Here is a 16,272-nt window from a genome sequence, read left to right as displayed (position 1 = left end):
AGTCATTATGTCCAGTAGTTACACTAGCTAAAATGTCATTCAAACCGGAACACAACAGTGACTACACACTGCTGCTTGGCGGCAGAAATAGACATTGGGGTGGTACCTACCCCGATAGACTCTCATATATGAAACACTTACCAGCAGTAAAGTACTACTTATATAAAAAAATATATATTTTATTTAATAATACACAGGATACATAATCGCAGCACTATAAGTATTGTTCACATAGCGTATCTTTGTACAGAAAACCCATAAGTAGTAAGCGCTGGTGGCCATGGATAGACTGAACTTATGTTGTATGCATCAGAGCCCCTTCAAAAATATAATATTATAGTTACTGTGGTTTAGAAAAGACACTTGTGCTTTAGTTAAGAAAGTGGATCAAAATATAACGGGCGAGTATGTGTGTATTTTTGTATGAAATAGGTAAGAAGGTATATATGGAACAGTTCTAGGACGTTTTTAGTGGATTTTGAGTGCGACAATAATTAAGTTGTAGAATACAATCAATAACTCACATTTTGCATTTAGATTTAAACCCACATTGGGATTGCCTCGATGGCGTAGTTGCAACAGCGACTACCGTCCTGAAGCCCTGGGTTCGAATCCCGGGTCAGGCTACAATAATTGATTGGGTTTTTCCGTCTTAAAAATTACTCACTCGCAGCCCAGAGTCAAGTAGTTGGCGTATGATACCCCTGAAAAGCACATAAAGCCGTCGGTCCTGCGCCTGATCACTCTTCGGTTATGTCGGATTGCCGTCTCAAGAGAGTATGTGAATTCTGATGTATTATATTGTGAATGAAGGAATATAGAGTGCAAACGTGAATTACGCACACACAGATTGACCGCCGTGGCGGAAATTCGGTTAAGAAAGAATTAAAATTAATCTTATCCACATTGAATATAACATTCCGCCAGTTGAATTGGGTGTAATCTGAATTGGTTGTGTGTTGATATGTAAATAAATAAATAAATAATAATAATAATATTCTATTTATTTTATTACTTATATAATTGAAAATGAAAAATGTTTATTACAGCAAAGCACATAAAACATGACATATAAAGAAAATTAAACCTTAACACAATGTATCTGCTAAATGTTTTCTTCGATTTCCTCAATAGGCAAGACTGTATCGAGAAAATCATCCTATGAGAATAAGTACAATTTGAATTCAAATAGCACTAGTAACTTAATTAAATATAACGTAATAGTTACGAATTCCAATAAAAATTGGTCAAATGAAACAATCGCTCAGATCAAAGCCGATACGCTCTGCAGTACTGTAGCAGTGCGCATGGACCATTTTATCATACTTAATCTTTTTATACGTGTTCTATAGCTTATAAGACTCTTTTACAGTTATAAACTTTACGCATATAATATTACAGTTCAATTAAAAATCTATGACTTTCTGTGCAACTATCGCAACGTGTACGGCCTGTCCTAATGTTAAACCAGCTGTGAGTTGACTAATTCTGTCTATTCTGACAAGTGACACATATTATCGTTTACAATGTATAGCAAAAAAAAAGATAACACAGAGGATTTGAAACACAGTTTTTAACATTTTTTGTTTATTAGTTGGAACTTGTTATCTTTATGATTATTATTGTTATCAGTGATTGTTTTAAATTAAAACTTTTGTGTTTATAAACCTTTAAAACACAATACACTTCCTAACCTGCAAGTTATAAGTATACTCAGTGTTGTTCTAAAATGATTGTTTCAAAGCGACTTCTAGTACTATACGGCAGCCAGACTTTTACGGGGCAAGAAATAGCTGAAAGAATATGGCGAATGACGAAAGCTTTAGGTTTTCGCGGGCCTGTTTTGGCAATGGATGACTATCCCATATCACAGCTTATTCATGAAGAATACGTGATTTTTGTGTGTTCTACAACGGGCAGAGGTGTCGAGCCGGATAACATGGGCCATTTCTGGAAGTTTCTGTTGAGAGCCAACCTCCCTTCTAACTCGCTGGTGAAGCTGAAATATGGTGTGCTGGGCTTGGGCGACTCGTCATATGCTCAGTTCAATTTCGCGGGGAAAAAACTACACAGAAGGCTAAAGCAATTGGGAGCCACACCTTTACTTGATATTGGTAAATTCCTAATTTAAATGAAATTAAATTTTAATGCTTCATTATGAGCCCTCATTTTAATAGTGTAGCTGTTGGAGACATTAAAGATGATGTATTTTCACATTTTAATGAGATAGTTACTTACACAATGAATAATGTGGTTTGAGAAGTTATGGTGTTGGTAGCTATAAAAAATGCCATGTTTCTGATCTGCAAATATTTCTTTTGGCACTCACAAGTCCTCATTTTCTAATACCCATGCTAGAAACATTATATTTTGTTTATGGTTAGGAGTAGTGACTATTTGTCCTTATGTATATTTGTTACCTTAACAAATACACTTGACTGTATGGTGTAGTTGTACTGCATGGAACCACCACTCTCAGGTCCCAGGTTTCAATCTACAGTTAGGCAAAATAGTATATGGGTTTTTCTCCTCACTAACAGCCTGAAATCTAGTATTATGCGCAATATGATGATGGGCTCCCCACCTATCACATCATGGGACACACTTAGGGAAAAGTGTGTGCCCTGGTTGCACCACTGCTTACCCCTTCCGAATAAGGGTGTGATGTGTATATTTGTTTGTAACCTAAACAAATAATTGTGCAAAGGAGTTCGTAACAAAATAATAATTTTAACATATTTTATTAGTTATATTAATAATAAGACATATATCTCTAGGTCTTTGCGATTACCAACACGACTTAGGCCACGATGGAGTCATGTCACCATGGGTCAAGGAATTCTTCAATATTCTCAAGCGGTATTTCCCGGAACTAGATCTTAACATTAACTCAGACTTTGTGCCGAGATGGAAAGTATCATTGTTGAGGGATGTAGAACCAGAAAAAAAGATTAGTGATTATCCGGATATTTATTTTGCAAAGGGAAATGAGTCTGTGGTTAAAGCTGTGCCATTGAAGATAACATCTAATGAAAGGACAACGGATACATCACATTTCCAGGTGAGATTTACTTTTACTCTAGAATGGTAATCTTGATATTTTATGACATTAGAATTTGGGAAGGTATTATGTGGCTTCATGACTATACCACTGTTCATAGCTTTATAGCAAAGTTTGAAGTTCTTGACAGTGTTCACTGTTCAGCAAAAAGCAACATTGTATAACCATTACTGAGTTTGGCCCAAACTGCAATCCCCATGGTGCCATAGTTTAACTAATTGTAAGATTGTTTTAGTTTCTGTAGCTAACCACATGATAACTTTTTAGGATGTAAGGTTAATAAAATTAAGATCGGATGCAGCAGATATGAATTACAAACCGGGAGACGTATTCAACATAAGGCCACGTAACTCTAAAGAGGATATTGACGACCTCTTTGGCATATTTGAAACACACAAACTCGATATATTACCTCATCACAGACTTTTGGTAGAAGAATACCATGATGGTGAGTTTTTTTTTTATTGAAATATTCCTAAGTTACAAAAAAAAAGTCAAGTAAAATTTATGGGGTTATTGTTAAAGTTTATATTCATAAATACACACAGCTTTGACCATCATTCATTGAATAAGATTATCATTACATAATCATAGATTAAAATTATTTGAATTTGAAATTTTGATAGAGAGTGGGGGTAATTGTGTATTGTAGGCACAGGTTAAGAAGTGTTTCCTGTACAAAAAAGTAGTGCTAAACAATTTATTGTTTATTCTCCTTTGAAATTAAATGTCCTATATAGTTATATATATCTGTAAATAGCAAAAAGCGTTATATTATTGCAAAAGTTAAAGCACTAAAGATTAGAGCTTTTACTCGGCAACAACATAAAAACATGCAATAACGAAACGTCACCTTTCAACAACACGTGTGAAATTGTCAACTGTCAAATTTTCTCATGAAGTACACAAATTACAACGCGATAAAATATATATTTTTTGAATAAATAAAGTGAATATAGTGTGTGAAATACAATGTTACGTAGACAGGCGCGTTTGCGTCGTGAATATTTATACAGAAAGTCCAAAGAAGACAAACAAAAAAGTATACAAGCTAAGAAGGATCAGTTGAAACGATGTTTGGAAGAAAACATACCGATTCACGGCGATTTGAGGAAAGAAGCACTCGCTTTACAAAAAAGAACTGAATATGAAGACAAAGGTTAGTATTTAAACTCATGTATTGTAATTTATTATGCTTTTGTGATTATAACCTTAAATATAAACGAACGTCATAATATTATCCGCTTTGCGATGCAATAACTCAAACTGGTACGCCTGTCAGTCATTAAGTGGTTTAACCTCCAAACTTGGAAAGTAAACCGCTTATCGGCAAAAATATAACAAGAATGGCATATTAAAAAAATAAGTCAAAACTTTGTTTCTCTAATTTGTGATGTTAACACTACTGTGATATAGTAATGAATGTATGTTTTTATGTTATATATTACACTAATAAGGTATTATAACGTAGACACTGTGTCATAGTATTTTACTAAATATAGCACAAATACTTTTCCCATAGCTTATAAAACTCATGAAAAATTAATTTAATTCATCTTTTTTAGGACCCGAAAGGGCGGCAGTTATTGGCGGTTTTAGTGGAGGTACAAACACATTGAACTCACAAGATGATGAGTACAGATATGCAGGAGTTGAGGATCCCAAGATCATGATCACTACATCCAGAGAACCTAGTGCTAGACTGAAAATGTTTGTGAAAGAACTTCGGTATGACACATAATCATTTTTTTCTATTAAACAATTTCATAATTAATGCATACTCTCTATAATAGTTAGTATTTTTTTTTAAATAAATTTAAAATTGATATATTCTGAATTTTAAAATGAGATCAATTTGAAATATCTCAAAAATAATAGAAGATTTATTATTATCATTTTATTTGCAGATTAATATTTCCAAACAGCCAGAGGATGAACCGTGGTGGTTATGAGATGTCTCAGTTGATACACGCATGCAGAGCCAATGAAGTGACAGACTTCATTGTGGTGCATGAACACAGAGGTGTTCCGGATAGCTTGGTAAGTAATATGCACAAATATTTACGAGCAAATAACTACTGTCATTCCATCCTCATTCCTCTTATTTAAAATCAGTTATGGATCTTGATGATTTAATATTGTTCATACTCTTTGTGTACAATATATACATACCACTAATGAGAATTTGTATAACATGATATATATATATATAGTAGCATAACATGTTAAAGATATCTATAGAATTTCTTAGAAAAAAAATGGTTTTTATAAAAGCTAATAAACAATTTCAGGTGATATGCCACCTCCCCTATGGGCCCACAGCATCATTCACTCTCTCCGGTGTGGTGATGCGGCATGACATCCCAGACATTGGCCCCATGAGCGAGCAGTACCCACATCTGCTGTTTCACAACTTTAAAACAGATCTTGGTGAGTTTATGTTTCTGTCTGGAAAGAAGGAAATGGCCCTAGTTCACTTAGAACAACTAGCCAGCACTACATAAGGAAGATTTGTTGCATTTTACCAAAGGTCCCATAACCATCCCTAAAGCACGGAAAAAGCCTTCATGTGCTTATGTTTACTATGATTCACTTAACTTCAAACAACAAACTGAGACATGTTGTTAATTATTGTGAGCAATAAAACTAAGGAGTATATTCAAGTCTATAATTAAAATGTTTGTTCCAGGGTTGAGAACCATGAGCATATTGAAATATCTGTTCCCAGTACCAAAACCTGACTCGAAGAGAGTGATCACATTTGCTAACCATGATGATTATATCTGTTTTAGACAGCACACATACAAGAAGGTTTGTTTGTTTAAATTTTACAGAAAAAAATACATTCTAATGAATGGGGTTTTCTAGTTTCTGTGCATAGATGATTAACAGCCGTTTTCAATAAACAATCCCAATCTCTCAATCTTCAATCCGATTTCGAGAATGAACCAATCAAAATAAGTAATTTGTAATTATTAATATTTATCGTGAATGGTCCATTTTTGGGATAGACCGAAAAAGCTATTGAGATCGTTAGTTGAAAACGGCGGTAAATAAATTGGTGGTTGAATAGCTGCTTGAATAATTACTATACCCTATAATATAAATTTCTAAATCTCTACAGCAACAACAATTTCTAAACCACCTTAACTAAGTATTAATTTTCGTAACCCTCAGGCAGGCAAAGACATAGAGTTGACGGAGATCGGACCGCGGTTCCAGATGAAACTGTACGAGATCAAGCTCGGTACGCTGGAGGCGCTGGACGCGGCCGACACGGAATGGGCGCTGCGTCCCTACATGAATACAGCGGCTAAGAGACGCTTCCTTAGCAATGATGATGGATGGAGGCAGGATGATGAATAAATTTATTTGAAATATTTTGTGTTTTATTTTTTAACCCAACATGTTACACATTATCTAAGTATTTAATGATATGCTGTGAATTTAATTACTCATTAGGTATGGATTGTATTGCATAATATATATAGTCCATCCTCAATGTGTACTAAAATTTATCCAGTTACTATAAAGTAATTAAATAATCTTATTGTGTAATAAGTAATTAACAAGTAGTAACTGGAGAAATTTACATTTTATTACAATAGCCAACTCTTGGCATTGAAGAGAACCCCTCCCATAATATCCAGGAGAATTTATAGAACATTTTCTATGTAATTAAATGGGGAATTCAACATGCCATGTTCATTTTAGACATGCCAGTGCCAGATTACCTCAAACCTCCGCTCACGCTCTACGAAATAGCGGAACAGTACTGGGACCTGCGCTGCTATCCTTCCCAGTATGTGTTCTCGCTGTTAGCAATAGTCTCTGAGGATAAGCTTGAGAAGGAGAAATGCTTGGAGCTTAGCTCCCCTGAGGGACAGGAGGAGTGGCTGAATTATTGTAGGAGGCCGAAAAGGACTGCGTTGGAAGTAAGTTTTTGAATCAAGTCAAGCTCTAGGCTGTGTAGCTAGTTACTTTGAAACAGGCATCCTGCGCCCAAGCGACTAAAAACAAATTGCCTGCAGTACCTTTATTAATAATTATATTATATAATATTGGTCGTTCAAAAATCAGAAAACATCCTGATTTGGATACGACACAAGCCAAGAACAGGCTCTATATATTTAAATTTTACAGGTACTACACGATTTCCACAAATCCGCATCAAAACTGACCATAGAGATCCTGTTCGAACTATTCCCGACTATAAAGCCGCGCTCGTTTTCCATCGCGAGCAGTGCTTTACCCAGTAATGGACACGACATTGACTTGCTAGTGGCGGTGGTGGAGTACAGAACTAAGCTGAAGAAGCCACGTCTAGGACTAGCTTCAAATTGGCTAAAGGATTTGAAGATAGGCAGCCTTGTTTATGGTTGGATCAAGCCTGGCACATTCATGTTTCCTGGAAATGTGAGTATGTTACTTATCTATTAGTTTCAATATAGCTGGTTTTGCTAACAGCCTGAATGGGTTAGCTTGACTGAAGATTTAGTGATTAATCACCGTTTTTAATAAACGATCCCGATTGCTATTTTGATCCATCGCCAAATGGGCCAATCAAACAGTTTTTTCTGACATTCTTACAAATTGCTTATTTTGACAACAACATCAGATCGATGATTAAGATTGGGATCGTCTATTGACAACTACCGTAAAAGGGTTAACTGACTGGGATATGAATGTCTTACAGAAAAGGAAGTGGTGATAATTTTATTATTATGCCCTTGAAATTATCGAGCATTCAATCGACTTCACTCCATCTTATGTTAGCGACGTAAAGCTCAAGAAAAATATCGTCGCACAAGGGATGTTGTGATGATCGCCACAATTCTATTGTTTTTTCTTTTTCAGGACACTCCATACATCATGGTAGGTCCAGGGACTGGCCTAGCCCCATTCCGCAGTGTCCTGCAGGAGCGCATCACCTTGGACCAGGCGACCAGTGACTCCATGCACTTGTTCTTTGGCTGTCGGTACCACGACAAGGACTTCCACTGCAAAGAAGAACTGGAAGGCATGGTCGACACTGGGAAATTGTCGCTGTATACCGCCTTCTCCAGAGATCAAGATAACAAAGTGTGAGTGTGGACTGAGTATCCAGTATATCTTCTTCCATCTCCTCTGGTAAATATGTCGACTGGCGAGGGATAATTGTTTTTTTTTTACTCTATCTGGACCTAACTTCACTTACCGTGAGATGCAGTGAGGTCACACTTTCGTGCGCGTATAAAATATATTTTCCTTAGTTTCTACAACAACCCACTTGAATTACAACCTCTTCAAATCAAATGTCTCGCAAATTGATTTTGAAAAACCCACATAAAGTTTCTAGAGCTCAAATTCGAATCCAAAATCTCCACGACCATAGACATGCTACTACAACAAAAAGGCGAGAAGTATTGTTCCATAAGCATATATAAACAATTACAGTTTCCAATAATTATGTCTCTGTGGGCCGTGATTAAATCTTTATCTTGATTCAGCTATTATTCTATCTTTACACAGATACGTCCAACATAGAATCAAGGAACACGCGGAGGAGTTATGGCGCATACTGAACTCTGAGAACGGGTATATATTCCTGTCTGGTTCGTCGAAGTCGATGCCGGACAACGTACGGGACGCTTTCATAGAGGAAGTGTTGTGCAAACATGGCGGCCTCAGCTTGGACGAGGCGAAGCAACGGATGAAGGAGTTAGAAAATAAACGACGATACCAGACCGAGACTTGGTAACTTGTGACTACGGTTTACTGATAAACATTATCAAAAAAGGTTTTTCACTAATGTTAAAATAAAATCCATAACAATTGTCAAAAAAAAAAAATACAAAGTAGCAATAACCGACTAGTATAATAGCAAATAACTTGATCGCAGTACTGCGTGGTGGAGGATTTTTGTTGTACTTAGATGTAGGCCCACTATCGTATGAAGCAGTTTCAAATTCTTTGCCGGGTATCAGTCTGTAGTCTTGCTGTGAATTGTCTATAAGACGATTTCAATAAACAATCCGTAACTACGGGTAAATAGTAAAATAAACCAGAAATAAATAAGCGTATGAAACATAATTTATTAAACGATCCTAATCATAATCTTCGAATCGATCCCGAGAATAAACCAATTAAAAACGTCATTTGTAAGCATTTTAAAACAACTTTGTTCCGATTGGTCCATTTTCGCGGTAAATTGAAAATAGCTAATGGGATCGTTAATGGGAAACGGCGGGTAAATGTAAAAGTAATTTCCATAATAATGGATATTGATTCGAATAGTCGAATCTCTAGATAAATAATGTTATAATAATTTTATTAGTTACGGCTAGTTTAATGGTTAACTAATGGGTTAGATATATTTTTAAAGTTTGCTTATAATTTTAATGTTTAGTTTTTAAGGCATTATTAAATGATGGACAACGAGAATAGATTAATTTAATTTATTATTAATAATCTATAAATATATAAGGTCAGGTGGGGCAAGTGCGCCGACAGGGTAAGTGCACCTACCCTAAAAAAATCGAGAACTATTGATGTTATACAATTACCGCAATCTTACATTTATGCTACTAACTGAAATACAGTTCCACTAAAAAACATAAATGGCTATGTTCATTTTAATACGATTTATTCGCCATTTTATTTTAAGTGTCATTTAGACCTGTAAACCGAGATGACCCCGTGAAAGATAACATCAAATATTTCAAGATATTTAACATATTTCTGTAAACCAGTAAGGTGAATACATAGTTTAAACCTTTTATTTTAACTTCCTGCCTGAATTTTATTTATATATACTCAAATAAATGATTTTTTAGCGATGCGAAACAATGTACTTAAAATTTGTCGAGTAGGGCAAGTGCGCCACAGTTAACAGTCGTATGGCGCACTTGCCCCTGATCCATATATAACCAACCTTTTTGAGAATAAGTTTTACTAATATGAATTATTATTATTAAAATGTTATACTTAACAGCAGATTTTTTTGTACTCAAGGTATTTTGTTTTGAGCCGACTTAAATAAAAGGGCGTATTAGTTAATTCGTTTTTACAAAAGAAAAACTGAAATATCTTGGTCTAGAGCAACTTTACGTGAATAGGTTGCTGTTCGATCAGGCACGTTATCTGGATATAATGCAGCTAAAACATATCAAATGTCATAAGGCCAAATTCTAAGTAATTGAGTTATAACGCATTCAAAATTGTTAATTCCTAAATTTTTGTATGTTTTTTTTAGTTTTTAGAAATAAAATGGATTTTATATTAGGGCTAACATTTTTTTATTCCAACATATCCGCACACAAAACTCTAACATAGCAAAAAATTATATATCAATAAAGATTCTAAAATGTTTTCAAGCCCTGATTTACATATATATGGCGCACTTACCCCGAATTTGATTTGACAGCCATAGTTTGTTATAATATTGATTGATTAAAATTATCCAAGAGCAATGCGAGTAAAACTTATTTCTCTATGGACTAAAGTGAGTGTTTTCTTTATAATGTTTCATATTGGCGTTTTTTTTACACAGGCGCACTTACCCCATTTCCGGAGGCAAGTGCGCCTACTACCATTTTTTTTACTTTGAGCAAAATATTATTAATTTATGGTCCGATTTCCTTGAATGGCTATAGGTTGTTATCACAAAATACCAAATATTCTTAAATTAATAAAATTATATTCTTAAGTCAGCACAAAAAGAAATTATTTTGCATTGAATCCAGCTATGAAAATTTTATGGCGCACTTCCCCCGACTGACCTTAACATTTTATTTTCGCACATAAATTTGTTTTAGTGAAAATTTATATGGCTGTGAAAGTAGCCGCAATAGTGAATCCATCACCAAAACAAATATTTGTGACTCGTAAATATTTGTTTCTAGTCTACGATTGTTGTGTCCATTTGTTTATACACAAGAATTGATGTATTATGTGATAGGGGCAGACACTTAACGGTTCAGAATAGTTCAGCGACACTGCATAGTTAAGAATGCCGATAGCCTAACTAGGCTATCGGCAGGGTTATCGGGGCTATCGGTAGGCCGTTTCACACCTAACTAGGTGTGAAACGGACTGCCGCGACGAATGCCCACAAGTTCAAATCCCAAGGGTACACCTCTGTATTTTCTAAAATTATGTGTATTGTTTGTGAATTATCACTAGTTTTAACGGTGAAGGGAAGCCTCTTGATGAAACCAGCATAACAGTTCTCTATAAGAATTTTGAGGGTACCTACGTAACATCTACCAATTCACACTAGGCCAGCGTGGTGGACTAAAGACTAATCCCTCTCAGTAGTAGAGGAGACCCATGCCCAGCAGTGGGACAGTACAATATAATACAGGGCTAATATTATTTATTATTATTTTATGTATAGGTCATAGAGCTTTGGATTGGGGATACATTATGTGTGATTCTAAATGTCATTTTTGCTTCTATTCTAATAAACAGTAATAGTGATGAAAAAAATTAAAGAAACATAACACTAAAAATTCTTTTATTTCATAAAAAATACGTTAAAACTATGATTATCTATATCATTTTCATATAGACACAATAGTCCAAGAAGAGGATGCACTGTGCATGGCTGATACTTTGATAATAAATGTTTTTTTTAATCCGAGCACGCCAAATTGACCCATTGCACCTAATGGTAAGTGGAGTGGGGTTCAATAGAATGACGTATAACAAGAGATGATTACCCCTCAGCAGCTGACACAATCAGGCTGGCCTGTTGGACGCGGTACCTACAAAACTTGATCCCGGAACTACGTCACTACGGCGAGTTTTAACACCATGTGTACAGTGGTCGTTATTCGGGCAAATATAATATATATCCTACCACCAGACATGTACAGCCCGCAGTTGGCATTTCACCCACTTTCTCCTCGTAATGCTAAAACCTCACACCACACTACCGTGTATCATAACCTAGTCATCCATCTTAAAAATGTGGCCAACCAGGACACAGTCCTTATTGTCTCATCATGATTGGTCGAAAAACTAACATGTGTTTCAGCCGTTAATCTTAACCAACCACAATCATCAGTCACACAACATGGACCTTCATGTACTGTATTTTGCCTGATTCTAAGGTGTCAGTCACTTCTTATTTATTACGATGGGCGTTAGTAAGTATAACCGCGGTGTAAAGCAACTCTTTACTCTTTAAATACTATTTCAAAAATAATGTTCAAATGAAGTTGAAGTCTTGTAAATGTTATACTTGTACAAATTTTCTTACTATTTAATCCTATTTAGCACACATCGACAAATTAATGTATTTAATGGTACATTACTATCTATTTTTGAACAAACTTGTAACCTGAATTATGTTTTCAAATATTAACACAGATTTTGTAATTTATTCTTCTCGTGGCGCGATCAGTGGCATTGGTAAGCCACATTCGAACAGTCGCAACGTTATTATTTTTAGGGAATTTTGCTAAAGCTTGAATGCTATCCACTATTGGGCAGTCCCCATAGTTTGAGGTTGCCTGCATCGCGCTTTCTCTCTGGTGGGTCTTTGTCCTCGCACGCAAATGCGAGCAGGTACCGCGAGGGATGCCAGGCCACTGTGAATGTTGAAGCTTGTACTGGGATCTCTGCTACTTTTTCACCTGCAAGATAAAATAGACAGTTAAGGTCACCAATAGTAAGAAATATTGTCAAAAGCCCAAAATACCCTTTCTTCCTCTGAACTCAGTTGTGATGGTATTGTATAATTTGTCTATTACTAAGACTTGCACAAGCATATAAACTTTAAAGATATTAGAGGTAAGTTTTAAAATGCATACCTGTCTCGGTGTCTCCAATGTCGATAATGTGGTCCTCGCTAGCTGATGCTAGTAATCTACCGTCGAAACTGAACGACAGCGTGCGCACCGGCCATTCTAGCCTGTAATGGAATATTATTTTTTTATCTCTGGTCTTCTATATTTTGTATATGTTGATGGTAATAAATTCTCTCATAGAAATGCATTCTTGAGGCATTGTTCATCTAGTACAAAAGTTCTGACTCACATAGAGGGATGCAACTTCTGTTGTTAACTGACATTATATTCATAGTTCATAAAACTGTTTTACAAATTTTCAATGCTATTTTTATATTATGCAAAGATGTAATATAGCTAAGAGATTATTTTAAAACAATTCTATACAGTTAAGGCATTACCTAGAGAACACTCGGAGACAAGCTAGCTCGTTGACGTCCCAGAGCGAGACGAGCGCGTCGGCGGAGCCCGTGGCGAAGTACCGGCCCGTGGGGTCGTGCTCGATGCATATACACGTCCCGGGGTGCGCCTTCAGCACCGTCTGCAGCTCTAGGGTCGGGTAGCTGGGAATTTAACAAAAATTCTTTTCAGCTCAATTACATGAATGCTATACAAATTAACTAATTATTTCCAACTCCTCCCCTTCTTTCTATTTGATTATTTCCATTGCGGGATAATGACAAATTAATTTCCCTGAGACTCGCCGAGCTTCACCGCTCAGTGTCATGAGATGTGTGCCACTGTGATTCTGGCTTATCTTTATACATATAAACATTTACTGACTTAGACTTAAAAAAGTGCAACGCAGCAATTTTTTTATGTAATGTCTAAAGTTCGAGTTGTGTTGCCACTGGTTTTGCAGTCATTGCGTTTTCCATCAAGAGGGAAGTACACTCATAAAATAAATCACCATACTTACGTCATAATGTGAACGCATCCCAATCCATTGGTGAGGAAGAACAGATCGGAAGTGTTGTTCCATGAGATCTCGTTCACTTCAAAGTTAAACTGCTCCTCCACAACCTGCAAAAATAGATAAACATAATTTATTATTATCATATTATTAATTAATATCATTTCATTTATTTCTTGAACCATTGTAACCCATATTTCACATCTTTTATTAAAGATAATGTTTTCTGATTTTAAATGAAAAATATTTGTGCTATATTTTAAAATAAATGAATACTGAATTACACTATAAATATTTTAGAATTAAATACAAAAAATAGTCTTATAAAGTATAAAATACTGGTTACAATGTACTTAGTAAAAAGGCTTAATTTGCCAATAACCATAAACTCCATACCACTTTGTAAGTCCTTGTGTCTATGAAAGATACCAAGTCTTCCTTGTTGCCCACGGCTATAGTGCTACCATTGGGTGACCATGCTACATTGATGTTCTCCCCCTTTGTAGCTATGGTTGCTGCACACTTGTGTGATCTAAAAAATATGTCTAGTGGTAAATATAGAATTCCAAGATTAAACCAATCTGCATAACTCATCTGTAAGTATGTGAAGTAAACTTTATTCTGATGCTCCATTTGGCTATGAATTTGACTGTTGCGGTTAAGATCATGTAAAGGAATTTGGCATAGGAGAAAAAATATCTTATCATGTTATTTTTTCACTATAGTTCCTAAAAATTTAATTACGCTCAGAACTAATTGCATTATACCACCAACTGTACCCTCAAAGAGATATTGCAAATATGAGTGGTGGTTGGTTATTGCAAGTGATAGAATTATTTTTTGAATTTTTAAATTACTGAACACATCAATTTATTTATGTTTATGAAAAATAATACCTTGTGTCCCATATTCTAACAGATTTGTCACCACTTGCAGTACTGAGAAGATCAGGGTTTGATGCATGCCAACAAAGTTGGTCTACCGAACCTGTGTGGCCTCTGAATATGGAATCTTGCACCTGAAATAAGAAAATAATCTCTAATTATAATGGCTCTATGATTGTAAAATCTATGTCATGTTTGATAAGAACTAAAAAGGCAAAATCAAACATAACCTAAAAATAGTTATTTGTATTATTTTGTAAAGTAACAAACCAGTCTATTCCTCTCCAAATTGAATATAGCGACGCTTTTATCAAATGAACCTGAAGCAAGTCTTCTTCCATCGCATGACCAACCAACGGAATGAACTTTCGAACTATGCGCTATGTATTCACGAAAAGTATTATGTGTCGCGAAATAACTACGTAATTCTGCTAGGTCCTCTATAGGAGTTTGACCTTGTTTAGAGTCTTTCATGTTTTAAAGCATATAAATCCACTGTTTGTTTTCAAAATACAAAACTTATTGACATTTGCAAAGTTTTCTTTTAAAAAAATTTGACAAGAGGATAGCAGCGGCAGCTATTTTTTTTTTTTTTTGTTTAAAGTAGGCAGAGGAATTAATTCATACAGTCTTATTTTACCAATATTCACTAATATACTAGTAGTTACTTATTCAAATTCATCTTTTGGCAAGAGTAATGTACCCACAAATGATGACATAATTTGTCTAGGTATTTTAATAATTCCAGAACTTTCTAAATTGCAATGACCTCAGACTGATGAATCTCGTTCCAATGTACTACAACGTTTACCTATCTTCCTTTTGAAATAAGTACTATTGCAAGTAAATGAAAATATCCAGGTACGAGAGTAATAATTTATTCACATATTTTATTGGAGATATTCACGCCGCCACACCTTTATTTGTGAAAAGAAGTAAGCCATCGGCGCTACCCACACTGTTAGCATAAACGCAGAGTGTAATAGAAACTCCTGTGAAAATAATCATTTATTAGTTGGCCTAAATTAACACTGATATTCCTTAGATTAGCGATGCTATGACCTTTTATAGCATAGTTCCATAGATGATACATCCCATACAGACCTTAAGGCAATCATGACCGTCTGCATTGGTTGAAGTAACATTGGGAAAGTCCTTAAGGTGGTAGCTCAAGGTCCATTTTCATACATTTTGTTTCGGCTTTAATCTGGGTAACTAAACAAGTATTGGCAAGTAAAGAATTTAAATTCACGTCTAGTTAGTGATTAATTCTCGCAGTTGAAAGAAAAATGTAAAAATAATTAATAATCATGGATATTTCTGCCTTTAAAATTTCGTCATATTAAATTTTAAAGGCCGAAATATCCATGATTATTAATTATTTTACGTTTTTCTTCAACTGCGAGAACTAATCACTAACTAGACGTGAATTTAAATTCTTTACTTGCCAATACTTGTTTAGTTACCCAGATTAAAGCAGAAACAAAATGTATGAAAATGGACCTTGAGCTACCACCATAAGGACGTTTAGAAATGTTAAAAATGTAGCTGGGGTAGAGAAACCGCCTAAGAAGGTAGATGCTATCTAGGTAATATTTTATTAAAATAAAATATTCTAAATAAGTGGAACACTTTAACATT

The 16,272-nt window shown here is 35.1% G+C and overlaps 3 protein-coding genes across 3 annotated transcripts; 2 read left to right on the top strand and 1 right to left on the bottom strand.

Annotated features, from left to right (window-relative positions):
- The first annotated feature begins 1,496 nt into the window (after window positions 1-1,496).
- Window positions 1,497-9,484, top strand: LOC115447088 (NADPH-dependent diflavin oxidoreductase 1). The gene is made up of 7 exons (XM_030174011.2): window positions 1,497-2,114; window positions 2,778-3,061; window positions 3,329-3,509; window positions 6,776-6,996; window positions 7,205-7,477; window positions 7,919-8,145; window positions 8,573-9,484. The coding sequence occupies exons 1-7, from the start codon at window positions 1,730-1,732 to the stop codon at window positions 8,799-8,801; spliced, it is 1,800 nt and encodes a 599-aa protein (XP_030029871.1). The 5' UTR covers window positions 1,497-1,729; the 3' UTR covers window positions 8,802-9,484.
- On the top strand, window positions 3,806-6,441 carry LOC115447092 (U3 small nucleolar ribonucleoprotein protein IMP4). The gene is made up of 6 exons (XM_030174015.2): window positions 3,806-4,220; window positions 4,627-4,789; window positions 4,969-5,101; window positions 5,353-5,491; window positions 5,751-5,872; window positions 6,239-6,441. Exons 1-6 carry the CDS (start codon window positions 4,034-4,036, stop codon window positions 6,425-6,427), a joined length of 933 nt encoding a protein of 310 aa, XP_030029875.1. The 5' UTR covers window positions 3,806-4,033; the 3' UTR covers window positions 6,428-6,441.
- Window positions 9,485-11,541: 2,057 nt separating the features above from the next.
- LOC115447091 (THO complex subunit 3) lies at window positions 11,542-15,207 on the bottom strand. Its single transcript, XM_030174014.2, has 7 exons — window positions 14,902-15,207; window positions 14,644-14,765; window positions 14,144-14,279; window positions 13,754-13,857; window positions 13,236-13,397; window positions 12,859-12,959; window positions 11,542-12,681 (listed from the first exon to the last, which is right to left on the bottom strand). Exons 1-7 carry the CDS (start codon window positions 15,103-15,105, stop codon window positions 12,521-12,523), a joined length of 990 nt encoding a protein of 329 aa, XP_030029874.1. The 5' UTR covers window positions 15,106-15,207; the 3' UTR covers window positions 11,542-12,520.
- Window positions 15,208-16,272: the final 1,065 nt, after the last annotated feature.

Source organism: Manduca sexta, chromosome 18, assembly GCF_014839805.1.
Source record: "Manduca sexta isolate Smith_Timp_Sample1 chromosome 18, JHU_Msex_v1.0, whole genome shotgun sequence".
NCBI lineage: Eukaryota > Metazoa > Arthropoda > Insecta > Lepidoptera > Sphingidae > Manduca > Manduca sexta.
This window is presented reverse-complemented; position numbering and strand designations above follow the sequence as displayed.